Source organism: Sparus aurata, chromosome 10 (genome assembly GCF_900880675.1).
Source record: "Sparus aurata chromosome 10, fSpaAur1.1, whole genome shotgun sequence".
Taxonomy (NCBI): domain Eukaryota; kingdom Metazoa; phylum Chordata; class Actinopteri; order Spariformes; family Sparidae; genus Sparus; species Sparus aurata.
In genome coordinates this window covers 33,259,704-33,276,033 of record NC_044196.1, presented here as the reverse complement: position 1 = coordinate 33,276,033, position 16,330 = coordinate 33,259,704, and the positions used below count along the sequence as shown (strand labels likewise).

The 16,330-nt window shown below is 42.4% G+C and overlaps 1 protein-coding gene across 6 annotated transcripts in view; it reads right to left on the bottom strand.

The window, feature by feature from the left end:
* The window catches only part of LOC115590292 (serine/threonine-protein kinase/endoribonuclease IRE1-like), a 46,104-nt gene that overhangs the window by 10,031 nt on the left and 19,743 nt on the right, over positions 1-16,330 (bottom strand). For 2 of the 6 annotated variants that reach the window (XM_030431624.1, XM_030431625.1), the window contains exon 2: positions 13,216-13,297. In XM_030431624.1, coding sequence (XP_030287484.1) covers positions 13,216-13,297 — 82 coding nt within the window. Of the gene's footprint in view, positions 1-9,522; positions 10,946-11,294; positions 11,572-12,657; positions 12,851-12,930; positions 13,095-13,215; positions 14,717-16,330 lie in introns of those variants that run through there. The other 4 variants (XR_003985732.1, XR_003985731.1, XM_030431627.1 and 1 more) reach the window with 4 other exon arrangements.

Here is a 16,330-nt window from a genome sequence, read left to right as displayed (position 1 = left end):
TGCATCACTCTGCAGTCCACCACAGGGCTGTCACCGGCAGAAATGTTGCAAGGAAGAAAGTTAAGGTCTACACTGGATCTGATTCACCCAGATCACAGAGTGAGGGTGGAGAGAAAAAAAAAACAGTCAAAAGAAACATCATGACAAGCAGCTTAAAGAGAGAGGATTCCAAGAAGGAGATGCTGTGATCACCAGAAACTTCAGTTATGGTCGTAGGTGGATTCCTGGTTTTATAACAAAGATCACAGGTCCTGTCTCTTACAAGGTCATGTTAGGAGATGGCAATATTGTGCACAGACATGTGGATCAGATACTGGCAAGATCTGAGGAAAGGGACTGTATTGAGCCACAGTTCACAGAAACACTTGGATTGTCTGTTTCACCCACAGCAGTAATGGGACCATTGGAGACCTCCACTCTGGAGGGAAACGGCCATATTCCAGCAGGAAATGCTCAACACATCTAAAAACCTGCTGCATACAAACTCAATCCATCTAAGTCTGACATTCCGCCCCCAGACGCTGTGCGGCTGTCACAACCTGTGGTAGAACCTGTGCGACGCTCACAAAGGACTGTGTGCAAACCAAGTTATCTGAAGGACTATGAGTGTTAAAAAGAATTGTTTTTAAAAATGTAACTTGGAGATTGTTGATTGTTATTGTTACTTTTGAGACAAACTTGAGTACATGTTAAGTGTTATTTCAGTGTCATGGTGGAGTAGGCGTAAGATACAGGTTATTGTGTGGCAAAGAGAGAGAGAGAGAGAGAGAGAAACAGCTTAAGGAGGGAGGTGTTATGCCCCAGCTAGGGGCCTAGGACACAACATGAAAAAGCCCCATCTTCCCCAAGTCCCAAGTGGCCACAAACAATGATTTGGTTGAATACTAAGAAAAAGGTTTTATTTACAAAAATAGTTAAAGTGACAACAATAGATAATGATATATATAAGCTGAGCTATAGGCTTCAGGGTGGACTAAGGCCAAAATAACAAACAAAAGGTCCCTGTCTAGGAAATAATAAACCTTACCTAACCAAACTTAAGAAGAAACAAATGACACAAGATTTACCTCCCTAACTAAATAAACAGGAAAAAACAATGTTAACAAAACTGGCAGTCCACCCCTACTACTCAAAGAAACTAAAGTACTCAAAAGAACTACAAAGCTGAACTGAAGTGTGGCCTGTTGGGAGATGAGGAGGATGAGGAATGCCTGCTGCCATCAGACGTCTGCCATCTTGGCTCTTTATAAACCAGGTAGTTTTCAGCATGCAGCCAATCAAGAGCCAGGGCCTGGAACCACTCCACCATTCATGGCACGGCTATGGCACACACCCATTTGCATAAATGATTGGAAGCAGAAAAAAACCACAGGGCACACACACAGCACATTGGCTAAAAAATGACTGCAGTCATAACACCCCCACACCCAAGAATTAAACACACCCCTACAGTGTTTAATCCTTCCAAACTGAGAAACCTCTGGACAAAGCATCTGCCATTACATTTTCTGTGCCCTTCTTGTGTGAAATCTGCAGATTAAAATCCTGCAGGAGAAGGGACCAGCGCAGAAGTCGCTGGTTAGAGTTTCGCATATGGGCTAGGAATACTAACCGGTTATGGTCTGTGAAACTTGAACAGGCTGCGAACTAGACCCAAGATAAACCTTCAAATGCTGCCAGGCAAGTAAGAGAGCGAGAGCTTCTTTTTCAATAGTGCTGTAATTAAGCTAGTGCTTGTTAAACTTTTTTGAGAAATAACAAACAGAGTGGTCAATAGCCTGATCATCTTCCTGCAGAAGCACCGCACCTGCGCCACATGCACTAGCATCAACCTCCAATTTGAAGGGTCGCGTGAAGCAGGGCGCAACGAGGACGGGCGCGCTACAGAGGAGCGCCTTGGCAGATTCAAAAGCAGCCTGGCAAGCGGGGGACCAAACAAAGTTTTTCAAGGGACTTACAAGACCTGTGAGAGGAGCCACCACATCAGAAAAGTTTCTACAAAACACACGATAATAACCGCACATCCCAAGAAAGCGGCGAAACGCTTTCTTTGACTGTGGGACCGGAAAATCAATAATTGCCTGCACTTTTTCAGCTAACGGACGCACCTGCCCCTGACCCACCTGTTTACCTAAATAGGTAACGGTGGCCTTGCCGAATTCACATTTCGGCAGGTTTAATGTGAGGGAGGCCTCGCGGAGACGGCTGAAAATAAGGGACAGTGTGTGTAAATGACCGGACCAGGAGGAGGAATAAGCAACTACATCATCTAAATAAGCTTTGCAGTTATCGATGCCAGATAACACTCTATGCATTAATCGTTGGAATGTAGCGGGAGCATTACGCAGCCCGAACGGCATAACAGTGTATTGGAGGAAAGTGTTGGGGGTGACAAAAGCTGATATTTCTGATGCCCGTGGTGTTAAAGGAACTTGCCAGTAACCTTTTAACAGGTCCAGCTTCGTCACGAATTTGGCGGAGCCTACACGATCTATACAGTCCTCCATCCTGGGGAGCGGAAATGAGTCGGGTTTGGTAACTGAATTTACTTTTCTATAGTCATTACAAAAACGAGTGGTGTTATCGGGTTTCGGAACCAAGACACAGGGTGAGCTCCACGCACTTGTACTGGGAACAGCTAATCCATGTTCAACCAGATAGCTAACCTCTTGCTGCATCAGGGCCCGTTTAGTTGGGTTAACACGATATGCGTGCTGCTTAATGGGTCTGTGGCCCTCCACGTCGATGTCGTGATACAAGACAGACGTTTGGCGGGGATGGTCAGAAAAAAGCAACAAATTATCCTCAGTCAAAGCGATGATATCTGCACGGGCCGAGGCAGACAGATGAGACAAAAAACTTTCCAAGTTACTTAACATCTCTGAATTCCTCAAACGAGCGGCCGACGTTAAACCACTTTTCTCTGCCAGCCCAACATCAGCAAGGTGGTACTGATGAGGAGCAGCAGACACGGACATCACGGGCGCAGCAGGTGTCGACGGAGGATTACACTCTCTAGAAAAGTAATATTTCAACATGTTTATATGGCATACTCTAGATTTTCGTTTTCGATCGGGGGTCTGGACAACATAATCTGTATCACTGAGTTTTCTCTCCACCGTGTACGGACCCGAAAACCGAGACCGCGAGCTGGATCCAGGCAACGGAAGCAGCACCAGAACTTTTTCACCTGGTTGAAACACACGGAGGGCAGACTTTTTGTCATAACGACGCTTCATTTTGGATTGGCTTAGTGCCAGATTTTCACGAGCTAACTGACAAGCATGATTAAGACGCTCACGAAACGAACTGACATAATCCAGCACATTATGCTCAGGTTTTGGAGACTCTGAAAGCCACGCACCGTATGGCCGAAAACCAAATCACAAACCTAAGGACTCTTGTGGAGTTTCACGCACAGCAAATAACAGAAAAGGGAGGCCCTCATCCCACTCTTTGTTAGACTTGAGGCAGTATTTGCGCATCATAGATTTTAATGTCTGGTGGAACCTCTCAAGCACGCCTTGGGACTCTGGATGGTAAGGACTTGATTTTACATGTTTAACTTTTAACTCTTTCATTACCTGTGCAAACAATTTTGACATGAAATTTGTGCCTTGGTCACTCTGAATAGTTTTAGGTAAACCAAAAGTCGAAAAGAACTTGGTGAGAGCTTTCACAACAGGTTTTGCTCTTAGAGTGCGCAGTGGGATAGCCTCAGGGTAATGCGTCGCGGCGCACATCACAGTCAGGATATACTGATGCCCGGATTTAGTTTTTGTTAACGGACCTACACAGTCTACCAACACTCATTCAAATGGCTCCCCAAGCACCGGAATCGGGTGCAGGTGGGCCGGACGAATAGCGTGGTTTGGCTTTCCTACAACCTGACATATGTGACAGGTGCAGCAATATTTCACAACGTGGGATTTTAACCCGGGCCAAAAGAAATTGCGCAACACGCTATGGTAAGTCTTTTTGACACCAAGGTGGCCAGCTAAACTGGAGTCATGTGCCAGACTTAGAATTTGTTTACGATAGTCAGTTGGCACAACCACCTGATTAACAACGTGCATTTTACTGGAGTCGGGACTCCACCGTCTCATCAATACACCGTTGTCCAGAAAAAACACACAAGGTTGGCTATCCTCCTCGGCGGCTACAACAGAGGAGAGACACAAAGTTAGAGACGTTGATCAACATTTCTCTTGTCATGTTTAAACCTAGGTCTGCGTCAGCAGGAAAGCAATCAGGCTCAATGACACATTTTACCAAGTCACACTTAGTAGTGGGGGACACAGAAAAGGAGGGCTCACCCTCATCTAATGTAGCCATAAACGACTCAGACAGATCCACAGCTTCACCCACTTTACGAGCCTGTGCGCGCGTAATTGCGCACACAGGAAACACATTTGGCACAGACACATCAGCAGAATCAGAGGCGGGACAGCAAGCAGATGCAACCAAAATGGGATCATTAACGACTTCGGGCAGAGGAAACACATTTCCTCCGGCCAAGTCATTACCCAAAATAAACGAAATTCCATCAATCGGAAACCGTGGGAGCACGGCAACTTTCACGTGTCCCGACACTAGCGGTGAGTGCAAATGGATCATGTGAAGTGGGGCGTTAAGTTCGCTCATTTTGATTCCCCACACTAGCAAATCAGAAAAACACGAAGTCTCATTCGAAAGCGGCAGGACACTAGACAGCATGAATGAATGACAGGCGGCTGTATCACGGAGAATTGTCACCGGTACTTTATCAGTTTCCTCGCCGGTTAAGGAAACAAACCCGTGTGAAACGAGGGTCGACTTCCGCGGTTACCTCTGGTTCAGGTAAAAGCTCAGCGGGACATACAGGAGGGGATGCGGTGTTAATAAACCCCACACCTGCAGGAGATTTACCATTTTTATTTTGTCCTTTTTTTCCGAGCCGGACAGACAGCGATCAAATGGCCTGGCTCATGGCAGTAAAAACACTCACGGCTCTCACCCGCAACTGGTGAGGTGCTTTTACGCATCCGCCTTGGAGATCGGTTTCTGCGCTCAGGCATTACATTTGAAACGCGAGGTGCCGTCGACATATAAAAAACGCTTTTATGTGTCAAGAGGAATTCATCAGCTAGCACGGCTGCTTTAGTTACCGACGCAACTTTTTGTTCATTCAAATATACAACAATTCGTTCCGGCAAACACTTTTTAAATTCCTTGAGCAAAATGAGCTCTCTCATTTCCGCTTCAGATTTAACATTACACGCCTGGCACCATTTGTCAAACAAAACGCTCTTGTCACGCACAAACTCAACGTATGTCTGGTTGGCATTTTTTTCACTATTTCTAAATCTTTGGCGATAAGCTTCTGGGACAAGCTCATAAGCCTGCAACACAGTCTTTTTTAATCTGTTATAGTCAAGACTATCCTCAATAGACAGACTGGCACAAACCTCCTGGGCCTTCCCCACTAGTTTACACTGAAGGAGAAGTGACCAGAACTCTTTGGGCCAACTTAGGGCGGCAGCTATACGCTCAAAAGCGCTGAAATACGAGTCCACCTCGGACTCACGAAACGGAGGGACCAAAGCAATGTGCTTACTGATGTCAAAAGCAGGAGCAGAAACAGAGCTACGGCCCAAGGGAGACACAGGAGAGGAGGCTACAGGAGCTCCTTTCTCAGTTCAAGCACCCTGAGACGCAGATGCATGGCTTGCACCTCTGATGTAGAGGGTTGAGAATGTTTTGCTATGTTGAGTGAAGTCCTCTAGGTGGCAGCATAGCCTAGGCCAAATGTTGTTTACTCAGTAGTCAGTCTATAGCGCCACTGCTGGCATGTTGTTGACCTTTCGACATGCTCTTGTTACTGAGAAGTGCTCCCAGTAAACCAGCCACAACTGACCTCCCATGTCCATCCATTCTTTAAGTATATCATAAGATATTACACTCACTGACCTTAAGAATTTATACTTCCTCCTTCAGGCCTGCAACAGGAATTTAACTTTGAATAAGCAGAGCTGTGGAATTTCCATTAATAGACTTTGGTGGTCGCAGGTACAAGGTGAAATATTGTGTTTTCATGTAAACTTTCATTCTGATGACATCAAATAACCACAACAGTGGAAACTGAAGGAGAGGAGGTCTACATGACTGTGCTTATTTAAGGTAAGCACACTGATTATTGGTTGTGAATAACCGTCCGTTATTTTGACCTCTATCTCCTTCCAAATTTTTCAATGTATTCACTCCATTAAAACACCAAAATATTTGTCTCAATTGGGAATTAACTGTGTCTATTTTACTCATCGATGTCATTCAGAATTTCAGAGATAATCGATGTTTGTCTGCCATTTTTTCCCATTCAAGCAGAGGATGATGAATGTTTAATAAATCCCACATTTTCACACTTTTTCAAGCATTTTCAAAGCTCAGCTAGTCATTCATCCTTCCAGATTGAAACTCCAGTCAAACTCTGAAATATTTCACAATTTGTCGACATCCAATGTTGTATTCATCTTTCAAATGCCTTTAAAACTTTTAAGAATATGCAACTTTCTTTGAAGCTTTGTCGTATCACAATTATACTGGGAGTTGATGAGAAATCACTTCAAACCCACTAATTTTCAAACTCTTCTCCCTACTTCAGACATTCTCATAGAAATGTTCACAGCATTCATACTTTTTGTACAGTTGCAGTTCAAACATTGATCACTTTTCAGCTACTTTCAGGGTTGGAGTGTTGACAGCCAGAGTGGGGAGGAGCTCAAAAACTCTAAAAACCTCGACTTCAACTCGCCCTCATTTCCACAATCGCTGGTCAAGCAGACAAATAACAATTTAAACTCCATCAGCTGCTTTTCTACACAGTTCAAGTAACACTGCAGTTTGACTCAGTTTATATTCTATTTTTCAATGCTTCATTCTCACCCAACTATTAGGAAGCGTCATTGTCTTCAGATGAAATTTCAAATAAGTTAAAGCCGCTAATTCAGTTTGGCCATAGCTTTTCATCAAACCCTGCATTATTTCACAGTTTTTAGATGTTCTTGACATTATTCAAAGTTTTCAAAGCCAGCAGCGTGCATTTGGCTTCACATTGTCAACAGGGAGCATTCACATCTAGAAGTTCTTCTGAACTTCCCTTCTCTGATTTACAGTACAATTTGAAGGTGAATGTTAAGAGAATTGTAGGAAGATGAACTTACAAAGTTTAAGCAGTGTGTACCGTAGTATGAATTCTGTCGATCAAAACTTAACATGCTGTGCTTTATCTGTGTTTCTTCCTGCTTCTCCCTCTATCCCGAGACAGGAAAAGACCCCTTAGATGAAGGGTTGGGCTTTTACAGGATGTGGGAGGACTTTCCCCGTGCACTTTTTTTTTAACCCTTTGGTAGGTCAAAAGTTGTGTGACGTGGTTTTCTTGCAATATCTTCTGTCTTCTATATATCTGACCCACTAATGGAAGAGTGTCGGGTCCATTCACTTCTCTTTGAAGCAAAGCTGGTCCAGTAGTTTGGGGACTGAAGCTTGTGCTTGTTCATTTAGTATTTCCTCCACAGTACACAGAACTGCATGTAAAGTAATAATAGTGTCCTCTACGCGACTCTCTACTTTTTGATAGTTCCCTGGTGGTATTTCTCTCCATCTGACCCAGTTACAGTAGAAAGTATTTCAATCATGGTCAGATGGGTCTGAGGATCCTCCAACAGCATGTGACTGTCAGAAGTTTTGAACACTTGTTCAGGTGTTTTACTTTGCACAGCAATTGCCACATCCAGGAAATATCTGATTTCAGAGCAGAATTTATGTCAGGGGTACTCAAATACAAATCTTAAAGGGCCACAAAGATTTTTTTGAATGACTCAGAGGTCCATGTATTGAGGTCGGTCAGGCCACATGCAATAATACTGTAATATTCAAAACAAAATGTCCTTTTCATTCTAAACAACAAAATACGAACTAAAATAAAATGTACTTTCCATTTTAACATTTTAACGTAGTTGAATATTTCCTCTTTTTGTTTGCCTTCAAACATTGTGACCATCACTTCAGTCATGCATTATTTTATTTCATTGTGACATAGATGTGACAAGAATTCTGCTTGCAGCTTGATATGACGATTTCAGCGCATTTATTTGTGTTGTGCTTATCTCTGAATTTTGAGGAAATGTCTCTTCAAAATTCCTATGCTTCGTCTCATAAGGCCATTTCAAATTGGAAATCTTCATCACAGCTTCTCCTGGCATATTGTAACGCCACTTGTGGACTGTGGCGCAATGGATCTTGGGTATTCTGTTGTTGTTGGTGTAATTATGGTTCGTGAATGTGTTTGTGAATAAGATGATATGTAAGATGGTTGTGGGTTATTTCACGTCATTTGTTCTGTGATTAAATGGTGTTTTAACAAGGATGATACAAATTTTAGCACCGTGAATGAAAGGGTGTTTGCCGGGAGAAACTCCCCGTCCGTTACACTCTTTGTAACATTGAATATATACGAGGTCGCTAACGTTAGCTAAAACTTGTCAAACTGCGCAAGGTGGTAAAGTAAGACGAAGGATTTAAAACCGCTGCACCGCAGATACGTGGAGATTGTCCCGGTTGGAGGCAGAATAAATGCAACTTCTAAGATCCTATGTCTGCGAGTCGCCGATTATCACTGTCCACTTTGTCATAACAGTTTACTTGGAAACACGCCATATTCAATCTCTTACCACCAGCAAAATGTGAATACGCGAAGTGCTCCGAAAACGAAAGTGAAAGTTAAAAGTTGCGCTCTGTCTGTGTATCGTTGGCATGGAGACAAGTCCCGGTATACACGTGCTGACCCAACCAAAACACATAGTGAAGGAATAATAGTTCGGGGGCCACAAACAGGAGGCCGGCGGGCCGGATGCGGCCCGGGGGCCGCCTATTGAGGACCGCTGATTTATGTCCTTTTGATGCAAAGTTGTGAATCATCTGTCTTGTTTTTTCATTGTCAGTCACATGTTGAGGATGAATGAGAAGTAACTCTGTCACTGCTGCACCAGCAGAGATGAGAACTTTCACAACATCCTCTCTGTCGTTGATGACAGCAGCTTGCAGTGGTGAGTATACCTGTAGATCACATCCATCTGGATTAGCTCTTGCTTAAAGCAGTTTCTCCACAAAATCAAGTGGTGCTTTATATAGTGAGACATAATGCAGAGGTGTGAAGTTTTCTGGGATATGTTGTTTGGGTTTGCACCCTGCTGTAAAAGGAAAGTAAAAATATCCCTATGATGAGTTAGTTCATTAAGTTTCAGTTTTGGCTCACCAAGAAAAAAAGTAATGAATGCTTCCTAGAGAGGAGAAGATGAACTGTGACTGATAGAGCCAGAGCTCTAATGCTAATGATCAATGAATGATAAAACACATCTTACAATCATACATTTATTTTGATACTCAGCTGACTAAATGTACAGTATATTTTGAGAGTAACATTCAATATGCTTAAATCAAAAATCATACAAAAGAATCAGCATGTTGTAAAGCTTGCATATTCAATTGTTTTTTTTTTTTTTTTTTGCAAAAGCACGTTGTAACTCACAACTCGTAGTGTAAAGACCAACATTATTATCAATGTGTTTTTGCTTGTTTTCTTTCATACAATACAATACAAAGACCATTTAAGAACAATATCAGTATAATATTAGCACTCTCTATATGACCACACATGTATCATCTGTCAGCAAGAACTCTACTAACATTTGGGGAAAATAAAGCTTCCACTGTCCTTTGTGAGGAAAGTAAAATAATTCCCACATCACATTGTGATATTACACCATATAAAAATGAACACATTATAATATCAAGGTTCAATAGGATCTTATTGATCCTTCACCCTAAAACAAACATTATCAAACATCACTCATTTTTATAACCAACAGAAAACCTTATAATACAGACAATCCTTCCAAAACCTTAAAACTACCCCTTTAAAAACAACCTGCATGTTGTAAAGCTTTTATATTCCATTACATTGTTTTAATTACAATATTCACATAATGAGAAGAAGCACTTACGATTTATTTGTACATTTTTGACACCCTCCTCACTTCAGCAAAGAATTTAACCTCATGTTCTCTATTTCTTTTAAGTACAGGTCTTTAACATCAGCCGTGTCAATGACAGACCAGGGTCAAGGTCCTACTGTTGGAGTTGACGTAGAACTACATCAGAACTAATTTATTTTCCTGAAGGATCTTTTTTCATTTATAGCACAAAAAGAAAGTTTGCATTTAGTTAATGTGGAAACATCCAGAGGCTTGTAGAATTGTCCCACCCACAAATATCGATATTTAATGATAGTTGTAGTCAGTGTGTGTGTTAAGAAGAGTCACTGTGCAATATACTCTTTGTTTACTTGGCTGTCATTCATGTGAAATTGATTGACAATGTTTTGTAATTTCTGTGAAATGGATTCAGTGCAGTCAATAAATTCTGAATATCTTCAGTGACACAGATATCGTGATGTATCGTGGATGAAATTTCTTGCAATATATCGATTATCGCAGAATCGCTGTATCGTGATATTATCGTTATCATGGGCAAAATATCGTGATAGTATCGTATCATGAGGTACCTGGTAATACCCAGCCCTAACCCAGCATCAGGTCTTGTTGCATTAATGCAGTTCAATCAAATCAACTCAGTTGTGGCAGGACTTTTTCTTTTCTACAGTAAAGACCCTGCTCAATCAAAGTATTGTCACTCTGGAATTGCCCCAGACAGAAGTTGAGATTCTTGAACTGGCCTGCCAACATGATCCTCCTCTGTGGATGGCTTTACAACTCTGGAGAACATTGTTCCAAACATTTCCTTCACAGGCGACCTTAAATTCCACCCTCTGCTGTTGGCAAACAGATAAACACACCCGAAGAGATCTGGGAACATCGACATCAGATCAACGTTGGCCGCGTCCTCGGGACTGCAAACAGAAAAAAAACACAAAAAGAAAAAAGTTGAATTGCACGACAATTAGATAAACAATAAAGGAGCTGTCAAAAGCTGATGAGGCTGTGGAGATCTGTGTGATGGAGGTCAGTAAGAGAGAAAGGATGAACTCATTCCTGGAATCAGGTAAAGTTTGTGTCAACATTGACTTTAGCAACAGACACCAACACCGGCAACCACTTTAGGGGGCAGATGATTCAAACAACAGCAGTACTGTAACATGAAGGCAGTGGAAGTGGGGAGATGGAATGCCACATTTATGACTGAATGTTATCAATAACACTTTTAAGGCCCTTCATCATCTGTAACTCAGATTGACTTACTAGTGCTCGTGGAGGTTTCGTATGAAGCGCAGGAATGCCAGTGTGCTGTCATCGTATTTGTTTTTGGGATCCATCTTCTTCAACTCTGCCAACTGCAACACCAAAAACAACTGTCATTAATTGGAAATAAGGAATAAAGAAGTTCCAGTTGTTGTACAGTTGTCACCTCAGTTTTCCTCTGTTTGAAGGATCCATCCCCGACACATTTCTCCAACTAAGGGATTAATTCCTGGTCAGCATCTTTCCACTTTTCCACCTTTTCAAGTATTCAAGTCTCCTGAAAAATGAAATGCGTTTAAGATGCTTGTTTAGTGAAATGGAAAACGAGACAACATGTGCAGTTTTACTAGCCATGTTATATCCATTCATGGCTCCCAAAAGATGGATCTGAATGATTCTAATGACCCCTGAAATGTTCTTTAGTGTCATCTTGAAGTCCAATTTCCAATTTGTCCAGTAGTCTGGTTTCTGACCAAACACATACAAAACTAATTCACATCAACCAAGTTCAGGTCTGGTTGTGTTTGGTACAAATTATCATCTACAGTATTGGCATGCTATCATGCAAGACTAACCCCCAATTTCCACTGGATACGGGTCCGCTGCATTGCAGCTCCGATCCGGTTTTGCTCCGCCGTCTGCCTTCCGGCAATCTCCACCGGTTGCGGTTTGAGTACGCCACAGCATAGTGCGGTAGACAGCTGGCGTCACAAGGCTGAGGAGTTCCTGCAATAATCACATAATCATTCACGACCGCAGTTATAGGTCTGTGTTATAAACACAACAACACGAAGTGTTCCCGACCGAAGGATCAGCAGAAGAGCTTGTGTTTGTCTCTTTTTTGAGATTTGTGCTGGTGTCAACACAGAGTGTTTTATTTTGAAAAGTAACCGGATGTTGTTTGTCATTTCGGTGCTTGACTTCTAGTCCTAACCGTGCTAAATTCAGCAGAATTGCTGCGTCGTGCTTCGGCATCCGCCAGAAATAGAAGTCCAGCGTATCTGTGCCGGAGGGCGGCCGGAGCTGGGACGGAGCTGATTCGCAGCGCAGCGGACCTGGTGGGGATGACACATTGACTAAGTAAAGCCTATCAGCTCCGCCGGCGTGGCGGAGACGCAACGCAGCGGAGACGTATCCAGTGGAAATTGGGAGTAAGATGGAGACCATTGTAAACAATATACCTTGCTAGCATCAGCATGTTAGCATTGTAAACATGTTAGCATGCTGATGTTAGCATTGAGATGAAAGCTCCACTGTGTCTTTAAGAGCAGCCTCACTGAGCCACTCGAGGATATCGACTCTTGTTAACACAATGCGAGCTGCTATACACAGAAATAAAAGGTGACAATGAAACTGATGCTACCTCTCAGGTTTCCAGAAGAAGGGATGACTCAAGCATTCTTCCACTGTAGGTCGATGAGGTCCTTTGCCACCACATCTTCAACATGGTCCAACGTGTACAAAACTTTATGGATGTTGTACTCAATTTCACATGGTATGTCACTGAAAGGATGGTGTCCTCCAGAGAGGATGTAATGAATCAGCATCCCTGCCACCTTAAAACAGATCATTTGAGCAATGAAAGAAGTATTTTTGAGTCACACATCGGTGTAGTTTGTGTTGCAGTGAAACTGACCTGTACATCAGTGTTTGACTTGTATCGTATGTCAGCTTCTCCTGTTAAAGTCTCCCTGGCCTTCCAGCATCTTGTTCCTGCACTGCCTGTGCAATAAGTTGTTTGGCCTTTGAGTAACCGTCTACTGATGCCAAAATCTGCTAATCTCGCCCTCCTCTTAACATCTACAGGACAAATCACAGATAAGATATACAAATTATACATTTTGAACACTTACATTTTGAATTTCTAATTTAATTTCATTACTTCAGTACATTTTGTAATGAAGTAATGACTTTTCCTTACCAATCAAAACATTCTGTGGTTTGAGATCACGGTGGAGAATTGGAGGATTTTGACAGTGAAGCACTTTTAAACTCTCCAGAACCTGATAGACAAGTTTCTCTTTCAGCAGACCACCATCATTGTTTCTAATGCATTCTTCCAGGGTGTATTCACAAAGCTGAAGACCAAGATATCCAAAGTACTCGTCCTCTGCAAAGTCAACGTATCGTACAATAGATGTATGATCAAGTTCTGGAAGTCGTAGAAATCCCTCCTCATTCCTCAGAACTTGATAGTTGCTTTTTGTCATTCTCTTAATAGCAACCTCAGTGCCATCATCTCTCAGCCCCAAGAAGACGTCAGTACCATCACTGCCCTCTGCTATGTGGAACTCTTCATCATTCACATACTTCATGCTCCCAATTCTGGTTACTCTGCTTCCATCAGTGCTAACCAGCTTCTGTAATTTTTCTCTCCACCTCTTGCTGATTTGTAGCCATGTGTGTGTATCTGATGACACAGTGGTGTTGGAGTGGAGTGGCTGAACATTTGAAGTTGACTCCACAACAGGAATTGATATTGGATCAGTTGGATCACTCAAACACTTGCCATTTGGGTCTTCTTCCTTGTCGGACTTTTCATTCTTCTTCTTTTTCTTCTTGTTCTTCTTTTTCCTCGGCCCAGGTGAGGCTGTACAGTCCTCACATTCAACGTTTGGTTTGCTGAAATAATTGTTCAATCGTCTGAGAACTTCTTTCAGCTTGTCACCGTTGGTCATTTCTGCAGACATCAGTATGTCCTCAGGCACTGCAGTTATCCCCACTGATGTAAAGATGTCACCCACATGTTCAACTGAAACTAAGTTTGCAAATACACCATATGTGCAGACTCTGATCTCTGAGGAGTGATGGTCCTTTACAAAAGGAGCAACTGTTGTACACAATTTCGTGACAAAGTTCAGATCCCAGCTATCTGTGCCTTTTGTTTTCTGTGTTATCACATACAGTGTTTGCAGAACACCTTCACATACTTCAGGTCTCTCTTTTAAGCGAAGCCTGTCCAGTAGTTTGGGGACTAAAGCTTGTGCTTGTTCATTTGGTATTTCCTCCAGAGTACACACAACTGCATATAAAGTAATAATTGCGTGATGTACATGTTCCTTGGAAAAGTTTGGAAAGCGTCTGACTGCTCCTTCAATGTAGGTGTTCAGATTTCCAGTGTCCTTCAGCCATTTGATGCTTCCCTGGTGGTATTTTTCAACATTTCGCCCAGTTACAGTAAAAAGACCTTCAATCATGGTCAGTTGGGTCCGAGGATCCTCCAACAGCATGTGACTGGCAAAAGTTTTGAACTCTTGTTCAGGTGTTTTACTTTGCACAGCAATTAACATATCCAGGAAATATGTGATTTCAGAGCAGAATTTATCTCCTTTCAATGCAAAGTTGTCAATCATCTGACTTATTTTTTCATTGTGAGTCACATGTTGAGGATCAATGGCAGATATGTGTGTCACCACTGCACCAGCAGACATGTCAATTATTGTCAATTACACACTGTATTATACGATGTGTCTCTGTTGGGGGTGCTGGCAGTTGGAGCTGTGTGACGATATTCATTTCTTTTCTTCAGTGTAACTGAAAAAGAGAAGGTTAGAATATTAATGTTACATGATCAATGAATCATATCATATTCATAATAAATCACATTTAAAAAGAATATCTTTATGTGAGGTGCAAATCCATCAGAAGTCATTCCCTGTAATTATATATAAGTACCAGAAGTAATACAAAATCATTTCTACAACATGAAAACTCATCTAACTACTACACTTGTCCTAACTACTAGAATTGCTGACAACATTAACAACGTGTTTGTTACACAGAGTGCCACACCTTTCCCTCACTGACATTTAGAATTCAAACTTCAGGTCTGCAACTGGAATTAAACTTTAAATAAGCAGAGCTGTGGAATTTCCATTAATAGACTTTGGTGGTCGTAGGTACAAGGTGAAATATTGTGTTTTCATGTAAACTTTCATTCTGATGACATCAAATAACCACAAGAGTGGAAACTGAAGGAGAGGAGGTCTACATGACTGTGTTTCTTTAAGGTGAGAATGCTGATTATTTCACAATAGAATGTGAAGGGGAATGTTAAGAGAACTGTAGGAAAATGAATTTACAATGTTGAAGTAAGCTGTCCACCGTAGTATGAATTATGTCGATCAAAACTTAACATGCTGTGCTTTATCTGTAGTTCTTTCTGCCTCTGACTCTCTCTGTCACGAGACAGGAAAATACCAGTCTGAAGATTGCTTGGGCCTAGGGCTGGGCGATATATCGATAAAAAACATATCAATATATTCTTAAATGTGATATGGAATTAGGCCCTATGACATATATCGATATAGTTCAAATTTGCGCTGTAGTCCTTGCTCCAGGCAAGCCGCTGACCCAGAGCTCTCTGCATTGCTCCCCGTGCGCCTGCTCTTTCATGCACAGAGAGGGTAGGGGCTGGAACAGACACTCCGGCACTCTTCAACAAACTATTGTTGCCCCGCACTTTGGCCTTGATGCCCCGTGAAAAAAAAATATCATTGTACGGCCACAGTGGCCTCTGTGCCCCTGGCCCGGTCAGCGTAGCGAGCTTGCCTTGAATTACAGCCACCCGAGTGCACAGTAGTCACTCACAGTAACTTCAGTGAGTCCGCGGTTCGCGCAGGTGGAGTCTCATCATCACGATGATCTCACGTGAAAGCCTCCCAAACAGCAGCAGCGTCTCAAAACACAAGAACGAAACTTACAGCACACGTGCGCAAGCCAGCTCAATCGGTTTTGACATGAAGCGTAACTGACTTGTGTGGTGTGATTTAGTCCGGTAAAGGTGGAAATAAATTCACAGATTCGAACTTCCCGGATCAATAACTCATAACTGAAACCTTGTTAACGCACAAACAAAGCTCTTTCCTACCATAGTAAGGTAGACAACGGGCTACAACCATGTTTTCATCAAAACGAGCGGCTGGACATTAACTCTGGTCTCTATGGTCAGCGTCTGTGAGACGAGGGCGCAGGGACATCTACAAAGTGCAACACCGAAAAGAGATGCCACAAAAAATATTAAATAACTTCACAAT